Source organism: Benincasa hispida, chromosome 3, assembly GCF_027475165.1.
Source record: "Benincasa hispida cultivar pf3 chromosome 3, pf3_genome.v1.1, whole genome shotgun sequence".
Classification (NCBI taxonomy): domain Eukaryota; kingdom Viridiplantae; phylum Streptophyta; class Magnoliopsida; order Cucurbitales; family Cucurbitaceae; genus Benincasa; species Benincasa hispida.
The window spans coordinates 54,241,999-54,256,252 of record NC_143480.1 but is presented as its reverse complement, the minus strand read 5'-3'; the positions used below and the strand labels follow the sequence as shown (position 1 = coordinate 54,256,252).

Below are 14,254 nucleotides of genomic sequence, written 5' to 3'. Positions count from 1 at the left end.
TTCTGTAAAACTTTTATTATGTAGAATTTTAGGTTTTAGGTCCGATCCCCACTTCTGCTCAAGGATCTCTAACAGGATTCCTTCAACCTCGACCTCTACTTTTCACTCTAACTTAGTCTCCGCAACATTGGTTGCCTCGACCTTTACCATTCGCTTCAATTTGGTCTCATTGGCCTCTGTTATTCGCTCTAACTTGATCTCATCGGCATTGGTCGCCTCGCCCTTAACTCTTCACTTCAACTTTGGTTTCCTCGACCTCGACCTCGACTTTGGTAGCCTCAGCCTCAGTAGCCTAAGTCATTGCTCTTTGCTTTAACTTGGTCCCCTCATCATTGGTTATCTCCACCTTTGCTCTTTGCTTCAACTTGGTTTCCTCAGCCTCGACCTAGGTAGCCTCAACCTTTTCTATTAGTTATCTTTGTCTAGTTTTTGTTTTCGTCCCTCTTACTCATGCTTTGTAAGGTATGCAGATTATTAGTTAAACACTTTCTTCCCTACAGACGATATCAGACTGTTAATACAAAATTTGAGACAAGGGGAATGCACCTGACCTTCACGTGACACCAACAGTTGAATTTGTTTGAAGGGGAGAAGAACGTGGCCTGCAAAAGAGAAAATTGCATACTAATATGGTGCTTGCAATACATTCTGATGCTAAAGTCAGAGAGTGAAAGAATATGGAAGCTGGTTTGAGAATATGACTTAGATTACCTCATATGAAATTATTATGATGTATTTATAGAGAAAGTTGACCTAGGGTATTCTTTAGGATTTTTGAGTCCCTTAAGGATAAGTAGTTACCTACCCAGCCAAGGTGCATGCTCGTTTCGAGTTTGGCTAGGGTCAGCCGTATTCTCAAGCCAAGGTCGAGTGTTTCCATTAGGTAGGGTTGGCAATAGGGTCGAGTTGGGGCAGGGTGTCCCGTCCCCGTCCCTGTCCCTGTGGGCATAATTTATCCCAATCTCCATGCTCGTCCTTGCCATTTGAAGGCAAGGGCGTGGGGATCTATTCATAATTCAACGATGACAGATCTTGAAGTTGACGATGACAACAATGGCTGGATGGCCATGACTTCAACAATGCACGATGGGTAGATCGATGGCGGCTAGGCAAATCGACTGCGGGAAACAAACTTAGGTGTTATGTGTTGGTGTTCATAGTTGAATGAGAGAAAGAGGTGGAGGCAAAAAAAAAAAAAGTTTAGTTTAAAAAGAATAAGGACTAAGGTCAAAAGGATAGATTAAGGTTTAAGTTTGGGCTTGGGCTCGGAGTATTTGAGTAATTTAGGTTTGGGCTTGGACTTGGAGTATTTGAGTAATTTAGGTTTAGGCTTGGACTATAAAAGAATAAGGATTATGTTCTAAAAAACCTATTATATTACATACATATAAAATCTAATCGGGGCGGGAGTGGGGACGGGTCAGAGCGGGGATCGAAATAAGGTCCCCGGTTTGACCCCATCCTCGATCAAATCAAGGATTTTCCAGCCCGATCGAGTAGGGGTGGGTCCCCATAGGTTTTATTGCCATCCCTACCATTGCCATATCTTGGGCCTAAGATATTACTTTGGGCTAGGGCATGTTTTGGACATTTGGCAAGGGTCAACTTGGAAATTGGCTTGGTTCTAGCCCAAACCAAGGCCCCTTTTCCGGGGCATGTTTTAGTCTTTAGCTTGTCACTTTTGACTAGTATCATGTTTATTCTTGACTTTATCATTTCTAAATGAAAATGACTAATGTAAAAATCAATCCAAATTTTTTAGTTCAATAACACATGAAAATGGTGATCCGAACCTTCGATCTCTAAACTGAAAAGATGATATTTTGATAAATTGAATAAAAATCACAAGATCTGTTTCGATTCTTATATTTTAATTAAAAATAATAATAAAACATTAAAAAAAATAGAATATAAGAAAAACACACTTGAGTTGTGACCAAGTGTCGCGTGCATCAGCGGGCGTTAAGTCCGAAAGAGATGTTTGAAAGAAAAAACACACTGAAAAATACTTGTAAGGCTGTGATTCAATCCACAGAATTTCTCAAATCAAACGGCATGAAACCCACTGCGTTCTGAAAAGCTTTTTTTTTCCTCCATTTTTTAAGCATCTTCCATTTCAAATCCCCCGATCTTCCTTTATATACCGCAATCGGTTGGATTTAGGGTTGTTCTTGTTCTTAAAAAAGTTGGGTCCTGCCTTTTAGCTCTCCCTTTTGCTCTTTTGATTCGTAAGTTGCTTCTTCGATTTGCCTTTTGGTTCATAGATTCGATTCATCCATTTTTTTTATTGGTTTTGTTGCTTATTAATTGCGTTTCGTTAGTCTATAATGTTGTTCTTAAGTGGTATCTGATTTTTGCAGAAAAAATTTAATTGAAGATCGATGGGGAGTTCTGGATTCTCATGGAAATTGCCGGATCATCCTAAGCTTCCTAAGGATAAGATAGTGGGTCTTATTGTTTTGGATGGGTGGGGTGAAGCTAACCCAGATCGCTACAATTGTATCCATGTTGCCGAAACTCCCACCATGGATTCCTTTAAGAAGGTAGTTTAATTTTAGGGATTCGTCATTATCGGTTCATGTTTAGGGTACCCATTTCATTTCTTTCGTTTTTTTTCAAAGAAATTTTGTTTATCGAAATCATCGCAGATTTTGAGGTTCTTGCAATCGAATTTTGAATGTTTTAGTTGTGACACTGTAGATTGCATGTGATTACTCTCGTTTGAATATGAAATTCTGTGGCTTTTTACGGTTTCTAAATTTACACAAGTGAAGTGAAGAGTGAAATCTGAAAATTCATTTGGGTGTTCTATGAATTTATTGATGGATTGTTTTCTGCTTCTGATAGGGAGCTCCTGAGCGTTGGAGGCTGCTCAGGGCACATGGTATGGCAGTAGGTCTCCCTACTGAAGATGACATGGGCAACAGTGAGGTTGGACATAATGCGCTTGGTGCTGGACGTATTTTTGCTCAAGGGTGAGCTTATCTTATTTGTTTTCATTGTTTTGGTTCGTATACTGATTGGTACATAGCTATTCATCTAACTATGTTTAGTAGTTTGGAACTAGAATTAACATCTTACCTGTGGCAGTAGAATCTTGTGAAAGTTACTTGTTTTAAGACTAAAAGGCACATTATTAGTAACTAAACCAATAAAAAATTGTATAATTTATCTATTGTGATTATTAGGAATCGGTCAGATTGATCATTATTCGAGAAACTGACCCATTTTTAATTGAAAAAAGTTTTTTCTTCTTAGAAAGAAAACATGCATGGAAATGGGAACAAGGGAGAAAGGCTTCCCCTTGGCAATATGTAGAGATGAGGAATTCTTTAAATTTGAACCATGCGTATTTAAACTCAATTAGAAGCATCAATGTAATTGAAGGAAGAATTGATTTTATGGCATGCCATTTTTCTTCCCATTACCGAAACTTAAAATTAATTTGTTTTCAATGCAGTGCAAAGCTTGTTGACCTTGCTCTTGCCTCTGGAAAAATATACGAGGGAGAAGGTTTCAAATACATCAAGGAATCCTTTGAAACCGGCACTTTGCATCTTATAGGATTACTGAGTGATGGTGGAGTGCACTCTAGGCTAGATCAGTTGCAGGTAAGCTTTGAAGTTTTTCAATAGTTTTACATTCCGCATGTTTTCTCCAATTTATCATGATTGAATGTTTATATAATTTAACTTATAAACCTTTTCCTCTATGTAGTTGTTACTCAAAGGAGCAAGTGAGCGTGGTGCTAAAAGAATCCGTGTCCATATACTTACTGATGGGCGTGATGTTTTGGACGGTTCGAGTGTAGCCTTTGTAGAGACTCTTGAAAATGACCTTGCCAAATTACGTGAGAAAGGGGTTGATGCACAAGTAGCATCTGGTGGAGGCCGTATGTATGTGACTATGGATCGTTACGAGGTATTTCTTTTTCTGGTCTTACTATCCTAGAGTGATCTCAACATGACATGCCTTTTATTGAAATTTTAAGATATGGGTAAAGAAAGGACGTGAATCATTTCTTTCGAACAAAATAAGTGTATATTTATGTTAAGCGTTTAACAATATTCATTTGAATTGTATTATCCATTATAATTACAGGTTTCTAATAATGTCACACTCACACCATAGAAAGAAAATGATAATAAGTTCACCTACTGTTACCACTTTGTGGAATATCGCATGTTAGAATCACTGTTGCATATAAAGGGGGGGCTTAGTTAAGGCAAAAAGCTTGCTTAAGAATCACTTTGTGGGTATTATATGAAGAATGAATAGCTTGCTTAAGAATGATAGATGAAAAGTTTGAATAAAAGAAAGTTGACAATTATTATAAATGGTAACCCCACCACCCCGTTGGTAATTTTTTTTTTTTTTTTTTTTTTTTTTTTTTTTTTTTGATCATAAAAATTCGAATTCATAAGTTATTAGGCAATGGTTATTGATATTTTTTAAGATGAAAGTAAGTAAGAAGAATGACTGTTTTTGTTTTCAAATTATAGAATGATTGGGAAGTTGTGAAGCGGGGATGGGATGCACAAGTACTTGGCGAAGCACCACACAAGTTCAAAAGTGCTCTTGAAGCTGTCAAGAAATTAAGAGAGGAACCCAAGGCAAATGATCAATATCTACCTCCATTCGTCATAGTTGATGATAGTGGGAAGTCTGTTGGCCCAATAGTGGATGGTGATGCAGTAGTTACCTTCAATTTTAGAGCAGATCGAATGGTTATGATTGCCAAGGCCCTTGAGTATGAAAATTTTGATAAATTTGACCGAGTTAGGTTCCCTAAAATTCGTTATGCTGGAATGCTCCAGTATGATGGTGAACTGAAGCTTCCAAGCCATTACCTTGTTTCTCCCCCAGAGATTGAGAGAACATCTGGGGAATATCTTGTGCACAATAATGTTAGGACCTTTGCCTGCAGGTGAGAAATAGCGAAGTTATTGTCCATTGTGGTTCTGATTGATCTATATATCCATTTATATTTTTGCATCTGTGTTGATAATTTTATTCTTGTGCACAAGTCAGTTGTCTCTTTGAAATCAAAATTGATCTCTTATACATAGTTTTATGAAACATTACCTTTTTAAATTACTAAATTTGATGTGAACTATTATTTTCCCCCACTAATACAGTGAGACTGTCAAGTTTGGTCATGTTACCTTCTTCTGGAATGGAAACCGTTCTGGATATTTCAACCCAGAAATGGAGGAATATGTGGAGATTCCTAGTGATTCTGGGATCACTTTTAATGTTCAGCCAAAGATGAAGGCTATAGAGATCGCTGAGAAGGCAAGAGATGCTATTCTTAGCCGGAAATTCCAGCAGGTATGCAATTAACTTTTCACATATCCTCTGAATATCTTAGTTGGATTTTGTTCTGACTTGTCCGCTTGTCGGTTTACATGTGTAAATAGGTACGTGTTAATCTGCCAAACGGTGACATGGTTGGACACACTGGTGATATTGAGGCCACAGTTGTAGCTTGCAAGGCTGCTGATGATGCTGTAAAGGTATGTGTTAGATTTTTCCAGTACTTGATTTTATTACTTTGATATTGGATTCTGGTGTTTCTCTGTCCGGGCATGCAAAGCATTACATTTCTATACCCAAACCCACTTCTGTACATTGATGATCATTTTCGACCCCCTGTCCCTATTTGCTTACTTTTGGAGAGCTTTGGTTGCAGATGATCATCGATGCAATTGAACAAGTAGGGGGAATTTACGTCGTCACTGCAGATCATGGAAATGCAGAGGACATGGTGAAGAGAAACAAGTCCGGGGAGCCTCTTCTTGACAAAAGTGGCAAAATTCAAATCCTCACTTCTCACACTCTTCAGCCGGTAAGTTTTTTGCCTCTCACCAGCAAATTCATAAAAGTACTAGATTAGTATAGACTGCAAATTATGTTGTCCTTGTAGTTCTCTTGAACAACTATTTTCGAGATCTGTGGTCGAATTACCATGGTGGTACATTTGAAATTATTCTTAGTTTGAAGAAGCAAGCGGTTTGGAAATGGAAAAATAGAATCTAGAGGTGTCTAACTTTGTTTTGGTTGAATCTCTGAACATATAGGTTCCTATTGCAATTGGAGGCCCGGGACTGGCCCCTGGAGTTAGATTCCGTAGTGATGTTCCTAATGGAGGGCTGGCCAATGTTGCTGCAACTGTTATCAATCTCCATGGTTACGAGGCTCCCAGCGACTACGAGACGACCCTAATTGAAGTTGTCGATTGCTAAGCTTGTGGCATGGGAAGTTCAGTTATCCGAGTAAGATTATGTTTTTACAATTAACAGAGCGAGAAGACTAGCAATGGCTATGCTAGGTTGTGGAATAAATACTCTTTCTTTTTCATCCTTGGATTCATGTTCCTTGCTCATGGTCTGTCTTTGTTAAACCAGACCATGAAAAGGAAGAGGATATAGTTCAACTGAGAAATTTTGACTCTAAAGATTTAATAGCGAAGTTGAGGGTTGAACACAACCTTCCAATTTTCAAATTTGCTGATATTCTGTTTAATTTTGATAAATTTGAATCTCTTATTTTCGTAACATGAAATCCCGTATTCTGTATTAGAATTTAGTTAAGAATTCAAATATCAAAAAGAATTGACAATTTTGAGAACACCTAGCCTAATTTTCAAAACTGAAAAATGAAATAGTTGTTAAATGGTCATACTTGTTTTTGATATTACATGTTTTTTAAATATAAATAAATACAACAAATGTGATTTACTTTCGATCTTGATGGTATGAGGATATACGTCAATTATCATTAGATGGTTGAATTTACAGTACTTTTTAACTTTGAGATAAGGACTAATATCCTAAATTTTAGGTTCCAATCATATATATATATATATATATACTTTTTTTTTAGGTTCAAATGTGCTTTTAATTTTTGTTTTGGCTTATATTCTTTTTTTTTTTTAGTGCCATTTGGTTTATATATTTGTACATTAAAAATATTCATTTTGGTTTATATACTTTTTAACTTTGATTCAATATAATCTTTATACATTCTAGTTTTCGATTATGGTACATTTTAATCATATATTTTTAAGAAGTGATATTTTGATTCTTAAAATGAAAGTAAAATATGAAAATGATCACTTTTAAAAATACAAGGATTGAAAATAGAGATTTTGGAAATATAGAGAGACAAAGATAAATAAAAGAAGTATAAGTATAATAATCAAGAGATTTGTCACTCGAAACTCCCACCCCTATTGTATTAAGATCATATTTATCAATCCGTGATAAAAATTATTGTAATTGTAATAAAATTTCATTGGCATGATTCTTATATTGTAATAGTAACAATATCGGTAACGATATCACATACATTTTAAATACAATTGGATTGAGCACATCTGCTCATCAATCATTTTGCGCTTTTTTATTACCATTGATTTATTAGACAGATTGAGTAATCTCTGTTCGTCAATTATTTTGCACTTTTTTATTACCATTGATTTATTATGCCTTATTATGGCTCAAACAAGGACAACAACAATAATATTTTAACGATTACTTTATTAATATGACCGTCAATTCACTAAGAAGCGCCACGTGACATCAATGGATCTAACCGGTTGTAACATTTCCCTCCCTTTTGTATAAATTTGAAAAAAAGTACAAACCACGGAGTAGAGAGAGAGAGAGGAGCGGCTTTTTAAATTTGAAACCCATTTTAGGGTTCATCCATTGCTTGTCAATTGTCAGTTTCACGATCCAATTACCAAAAATCATTCCATCATTTTCAATAAATTGATCTTCACAAAGAAGACGATTAAGGATCAGAATCAGCAGCCATGGAGAAGTACGAGAAGCTCGAAAAGGTCGGTGAAGGAACTTACGGGAAGGTGTACAAGGCCAAAGACAAGGAGACTGGCCAACTCGTTGCTCTCAAGAAAACTCGCCTTGAAATGGACGAAGAAGGCGTTCCACCGACCGCACTTCGTGAGGTTTCTCTTCTACAATTGCTTTCTCAATCTCTCTATGTCGTTCGTCTTCTTTGTGTCGAACATGTTCATCACCATAAAAGTGGTAAGCCTCTTCTCTACCTTGTATTCGAGTATCTCGACACTGATCTCAAGAAGTACATCGATTCGCATCGTAAAGGCCCCAATCCTAGGCCTCTTCCTTCCTCTCTAGTTCAGAGTTTCCTGTTTCAGCTCTGTAAGGGCGTTGCGCATTGTCATAGTCATGGCGTTCTTCACCGTGATCTCAAGCCGCAGAATCTACTTCTGGATCAGGGTAAAGGTGTTTTGAAGATTGCTGATCTTGGCCTTGGACGTGCTTTTACTGTCCCTCTTAAGAGCTACACTCATGAAATTGTTACTCTCTGGTATCGTGCTCCTGAGGTTCTCCTTGGATCCACTCATTACTCTACTGCTGTCGATATGTGGTCTGTTGGTTGCATCTTTGGTAATATCTTACGCTTTAATTTTCTTTTTCATTGTAATGGTGAATTTGTTGTCACCGTCTTGTTTGCCGTTATTTTTCGATCAAATTGCTCATTGTTTTTTATCCATTGTTTGGGAAAATGCCAGCTGAAATGGTGAGAAGGCAGGCACTGTTCCCTGGAGATTCTGAGTTCCAGCAGTTGCTTCACATTTTTAGGTGCTTACTTCTCTTTGACCTCGTCTCACTTCGAGCTTACAGTTTTCGTAGCCATGTACGTGTTTGACGTTTTGTCTCATAGGCTGCTAGGTACTCCCACCGAGAAACAATGGCCTGGAGTTAGTTCTTTGAGGGATTGGCATGTCTATCCTCAATGGGAGCCTCAGAATCTGACACGTGCAGTTCCATCCCTGGAACCCGAGGGTGTTGACCTTCTCTCGGTAATCTTGCTTGTTCCTTTTACGTTATATTGTTCAAAACTATTTTTATACATTGCTCAAATTGATAAATTCGTTCCCGTAGTAGAACCAACTTAATCTGGAAAACTTTTTAGTCTTGAAAAAAAAAATAATAAATGCTGCAGATTTTGGGTACTGATTAGCAGGGTATGTAACTGTAGAAGGAATAGAATCAGTTGTACACGAGATGAAAGCTGAAGATAATAAAACTAGGAGTGAGCTTATTCAGTTGCCTTTCAACTTTTAAGAGCAAAGAAAACCACTTCAGTGAGATAACCAACAGGGTGGTCACTTTTTTACTTGATTTCTTGGGAATATGCCACTGCCGAAGTTCACTCTCTGCTGATCATACATCGTATCAGACCCACTTAGAGACTGACTACTTTGTCTGAAATTTTCGTACAATTCCTATAGTAATTGCTCATAGTTCATAAGGAGGGAGCTTTCATAGTAGCTACTCTGTGTCCCTTTCTCGGTTGGATTACAATTAGCTCCAAGCCACAATCTTATCTCATTCTCATTGGCCTATTTGCATCGTTTGGTTTTTCTGGTGTAGACTTTTTAATCTAATCAAGTCGTCCAGAGTCAACCCTCTGTTAGTGCTAGAATGTCTAATTCCATTGATCATATAGGGTACACCTTTCCTACTGTTGAAATTGCTCTCTTCACTCGACAAATTTCGAAATAGAATAGATAGGGCACTATGCCATCTTGTGCATTCATGCTTCAACTATTGGGTTGCACCCAATGTTGCTCCAAGGTTTCTGTCCGTCTTGGGACCTGTTCCACTGCCAATTTTTATGTTCTTCATTAGGTTGGTCCTCCGGAAAATATTGCCTATCTACTTCTTAGATCACTAGAGGACGGTCAATGACTCAATGCAGAGGTGTTCATCAACGAAATCTTATGTAGTTACTGTTCTAAAGGAAGGTGCACTTTCATCCATACATTACTGGGTCTCTGGTCATCGTTGTTGATATCATTGCTAAGCTGCTTGCTGTTAACAGCCTTGGGCGGTTGGCCATAACATGGTTGCAGTGCAAGTTTAGAGTCTATCTTGATCTGCTACCAGTCAATGAGATTCAATCTTCAGTGAAAAAATTCAATCTATTTAATTGTCAGCTCACCATGATCATCAAGCCCCAATTCAAGTGCTTTGCACTCTTTAAAGTTTAATCTAGGCAAGGATAACGATATCAAAACAAACTATTCACACATACTTGAACAAGTTTGAGAGTCTGCTACACAATGAATTAAATCAACAATAACTATTCATTCCAACATCAGGAATGTAGGGGTGGGAATGCTATTATCTTCATTTTCCATTTTTAGAAAATGATACTCCCTGAACTTGCATGAAGTATGCTGTTTGATGACATATTAGAGAAAATAGAACGCCATTTTTCTTTTTTGTTCCTAGAATATTATTTGAAGTAAGAATCTTCTTTTATGTCCAATTTATCTTCTTAGTTGAGTCATTCTTCTGCATTTTCTTGGGTCATGTAATCTCTTCCACTAAATTTATTCACAAATGGCGATAACTTACAGTTTCTTTGTAGGATTTAGACTGTATAAAGATTTAATAGCCACAATTCTAGATTTGATCCTTGAGCATGATAGAGTTGGAAGCGGGCAACATGGGTGTAATGCTCACGCCAAACTTGTATTGCAGTTATAGTCCTTTGGAGGAAGTTTTCCTCTATGTTACGAAATCGACAATTAAAGAATACAAAAAATGTAAAAAAAGAAAAAAAATTGACACATAGATTTATATGGTTCACTAACAGTGTGAACTATATCCACGAGGTAGAGGAAGAACGATCTTATTAGAGAGAATGTTACAAATTACAGAATAAAATGGTGCCCTCTAGGATTAGAAAGTTTATATAGCACACTTCTCTAAACCTTAGGGTCATAATTATATAGCACCCCTGGACCCCAACTCGTTGACTGGGCAGCAAGACCCCCGTATTAGGCCGTTTGAAGTGTCAGATAACAGATTTGAGGTCATTTCAACACTCTATCTAATTGCTAGTTTTGCCTGCAAATATAATGGTTTTATTATGTATTAATTTGCTTTGTTTCTTGTGCACATTGCAGAAAATGCTTCAATATAATCCAGCAGACAGAATCTCAGCGAAAGCAGCTCTAGACCATCCGTATTTTGATAGCCTCGACAAGTCTCAGTATTAAGAGAACATAGCAAATGGTAATGTGATGTTATGTGATATTGATATGTATGCAAAATTAATTGTTGTTTCGTGTGCTAATCTGAAAAAAAAAAAAAAAAAAAAGAAAATGGTCAAGTTGTCATCATCTTGGTGAATTCAAGCTCTAGATTACAATTTGTATTTGTGAATTTAAATTAAGAATTTTGTTGTTGGCTCATCTCGATGATGCTTTATATGAATAACCTCATATTTGGCTGCCGATTCATAGTTGAAGGATTTGAAAGAGATTGAAGGAAAGGCTATACATATTGTTAGAGAGTCTTTGAAGGACAATACAAAAGGTTACAAATATAGCACAATAACAATGTGTTTCTATTACGTGACAATACGAAAGACAAATTACGAAAGACAAATTTAAAATGTCTAGTCAAAGTTGTTGAAGTTGAAGTAATACTAACTATTCTAGAATCTTATCGAAATTTCTATAAAATTAGCTAAGTGTAAATATTAGACATCTTTAGATTTATCTAAAAGAATGTAAATAAGTATCTCACAAGAAATGTTCTAGAAATATCCTAGCATTTTTTTAGATTTTAATTTCAACTAGGATAATCTTGTAGAAATATCAAGAATAGTTTAGATCTTAGAAAAGCCCATCAATCCTCTTGCTTGAGTTACATGAATCTCATAACTAATAAATAAGAGTTGTATATGCATTTATAAGAGAAGCAAGGAAAAAAAAGGAAGAAATAACAAAAAAAGCAAAGCCAAACTAGAACGTCAAGACCAAATTCAAGAGGAAAAATGAGAGCTAAATAAGTATCTCAAAAGTTTCCATTTTGTACTTCATAAAAGTTTTTCTTTCAAGTGTTTGTCTCCATCCTTTTGTACCAATTTCTTCAACAAAAGCAAGTATAACTCAACTAACTTAAGAGTATGTTAGCGAGTTTGAACCCTCTACCTTCAATTGTACTGAAAGAAAAAAGATAATGATACATTAGTGGAAAATTTATAGTTCATAGGGGAAGAAAAGGAATGAATTGCAAATGGGGTTGACTAACAAAAAGAAATGGAGTGGAATTGCCATGGATGACATGTAATGGCGTTGGTATAGATGGAAAATTAGGAAGATCTTTGCGAAGGAAATGGCTATGAGGGATGACGAATATGCTTTCTTTTTCAAAATGCTTGTTCAAGAACAATGGTGGAGCATACGATTCTTTTTTTTTTCTTTGGTTATAGAAAAAGGATGATTTGGAATTGGAGAGGAAGATGAAGAGGGAAAGTGGTAAGAGAAGGGGAGGAGAGAGATTGGTAAGTGGGAGGAAAGATTATTATTATTATTATTATTATTATTATTAAATGTCATTTAAATATTTAAGATAAGGATAAAAGTAGTACATGAGAATGGAGACCTTTTAAAAATATATTTTTTCAAAACTAAGGGGTGTTTGAGGCATTGAGTTCGTTATTATAATATGTGGTTTATGATAGTCAATGAATTATAATAGTCTTTTTTTTTAAAGTGTTGACTATTTTAGTCTGGGTTAATATTCTGTATTTGGATTATGGATTATTTTAGTATAGGTTAGAAATTGTAAGCATTGGAACATAGAGGGAAAGGGAAGATGAGTTCAAAATAGTTTACTATAACAAATAGTAAACATTATAACAAAAAATGATTTGAAATAGTGATATTGTAGTTAATTATGTTATAATAGTTGGAAACATAAAATCTTATAAATTGAGCTTCGAACATGGAGTGCTATTATATTAGAAATTGGAGGCTCAAACACCTTTTAAAAGACCAAAATGATTAAAAGTGAGAACTAAAATATAAACGCTTGTTTGGTAGGTAATCTTGATTTATTCCACAAATATGCCAAGTTTAAATTCTTATTAAAAATGTAGATTTGGATAACAACTTTTTTATGTTTGCAATGTAATAATATTTTGAAATTAAAAATTTAAAACCCATAATTATATTAGAAAAAGCTTAAAGCGTCAACATTTATAGTATTTCATATTATAAATATAAACTCAATTGTATTTTTTTTTTAAAAAAAAATCAATTATGTTTGTAACACTAAATTATATATTATATAATATATTATAAATTATATGATATTATAAAATAATAATTATGAACTTTTTTAACATAATACGAGTTCATAAATAAATTAATAATAATGTATATTAACCTAATATCTAGTATTTAACTATAACTAATTTTATAGTTTATAAATATATTATTAAACATATTTTGAAAAATTATTTAAACAGAACTCTAATTCTGAATCGATTACTAAACACACATTTGAAAATATGAAATTTAACTCTATTTACATTAAATTATTTATTTTCAAATTTATATTTGTAGATCGCCTACAAACTATACTTTAATTTTCTCTAACCCTTTCTAGTTTGAAAAATAAAGGAAAATTATGAAAAATAGCCAAAAACTACATGATAATGAGAATTACCTTAGTTGGAAGTGACCTTGCAAAATTACCTTTAGGAGGAAAGAGTTGAGAGTTTCTTTCCATTTATACCATTAGTATATCCGTGTATTTACATTCAAACTAGTCCAAACAAAAATCACTTTTTTCAATTAAGAAAATAATAAAGAAATGATTTTTATATCTGTATATTTACGATCAAACCAGCTATATATGAATCTCACCTCTGGTCGTTCCTATATTTAATTTCTATTTAATGATTTTTTTATCATAAAATAACTAAGATTCTGATTTTTACAAATATTACTTGGGTTTACTTCTTAATATAACTAGTAGATTTTAAATTTAAATGTTAGCTTCTATATTTTAGTTGTGGTTGGTGGAGAAATTTCGGACCAATCAGAGATCGCCACTGTTGAATGAAAAATTTTAGACCAATCACAAGTTGTCACGTCATTTACTAAATTAATGACGAAATTCCAAATCCTTAAATTTGGGTTCAATTAGAAGTTGACATATGTCCCAATAGAAGTTGATGACAAATTTCGATGACACCACGTGGTTTTATCATGACTGTTGAATCAGATAGGATTAATTTGGCGCAATTTGATATTATTATTTAGGTCAAAGTCCAACTAATTGGCCCAAAGGTCAAGCCCATGGATTAACCAAGCCCAAGCCCACCTATGAACTCTATAAATAGAGAACTCTCCTCATTTGGAGGGGTTAACAATTCTATACTCCAGAGACCTCAT

The 14,254-nt window shown here is 35.0% G+C and overlaps 2 protein-coding genes across 2 annotated transcripts; both read left to right on the top strand.

The window, feature by feature from the left end:
• The first annotated feature begins 1,938 nt into the window (after positions 1-1,938).
• LOC120073329 (2,3-bisphosphoglycerate-independent phosphoglycerate mutase) lies at positions 1,939-6,505 on the top strand. The gene is made up of 10 exons (XM_039026107.2): positions 1,939-2,228; positions 2,361-2,543; positions 2,848-2,975; positions 3,461-3,611; positions 3,718-3,921; positions 4,503-4,927; positions 5,139-5,331; positions 5,421-5,516; positions 5,693-5,848; positions 6,081-6,505. Exons 2-10 carry the CDS (start codon positions 2,382-2,384, stop codon positions 6,243-6,245), a joined length of 1,680 nt encoding a protein of 559 aa, XP_038882035.1. The 5' UTR covers positions 1,939-2,228; positions 2,361-2,381; the 3' UTR covers positions 6,246-6,505.
• A 1,070-nt stretch (positions 6,506-7,575) lies between these two features.
• Positions 7,576-11,299, top strand: CDKB1;2 (cyclin-dependent kinase B1;2). Its single transcript, XM_039026108.2, has 4 exons — positions 7,576-8,435; positions 8,561-8,630; positions 8,713-8,851; positions 10,970-11,299. Exons 1-4 carry the CDS (start codon positions 7,820-7,822, stop codon positions 11,060-11,062), a joined length of 918 nt encoding a protein of 305 aa, XP_038882036.1. The 5' UTR covers positions 7,576-7,819; the 3' UTR covers positions 11,063-11,299.
• The last annotated feature ends 2,955 nt before the right edge of the window (positions 11,300-14,254 follow it).

Excerpts from the sequence above, each read along its gene's own strand:
- LOC120073329 (XM_039026107.2), top strand. The coding sequence starts at position 2,382 with ATGGGGAGTTCTGGATTCTCATGGAAATTGCCGGATCATCCTAAGCTT. Across the intron at positions 4,928-5,138 it reads GTTAGGACCTTTGCCTGCAG|TGAGACTGTCAAGTTTGGTC; the intron begins GTGAGAAATAGC and ends CCACTAATACAG. Across the intron at positions 5,517-5,692 it reads CTGCTGATGATGCTGTAAAG|ATGATCATCGATGCAATTGA; the intron begins GTATGTGTTAGA and ends CTTTGGTTGCAG.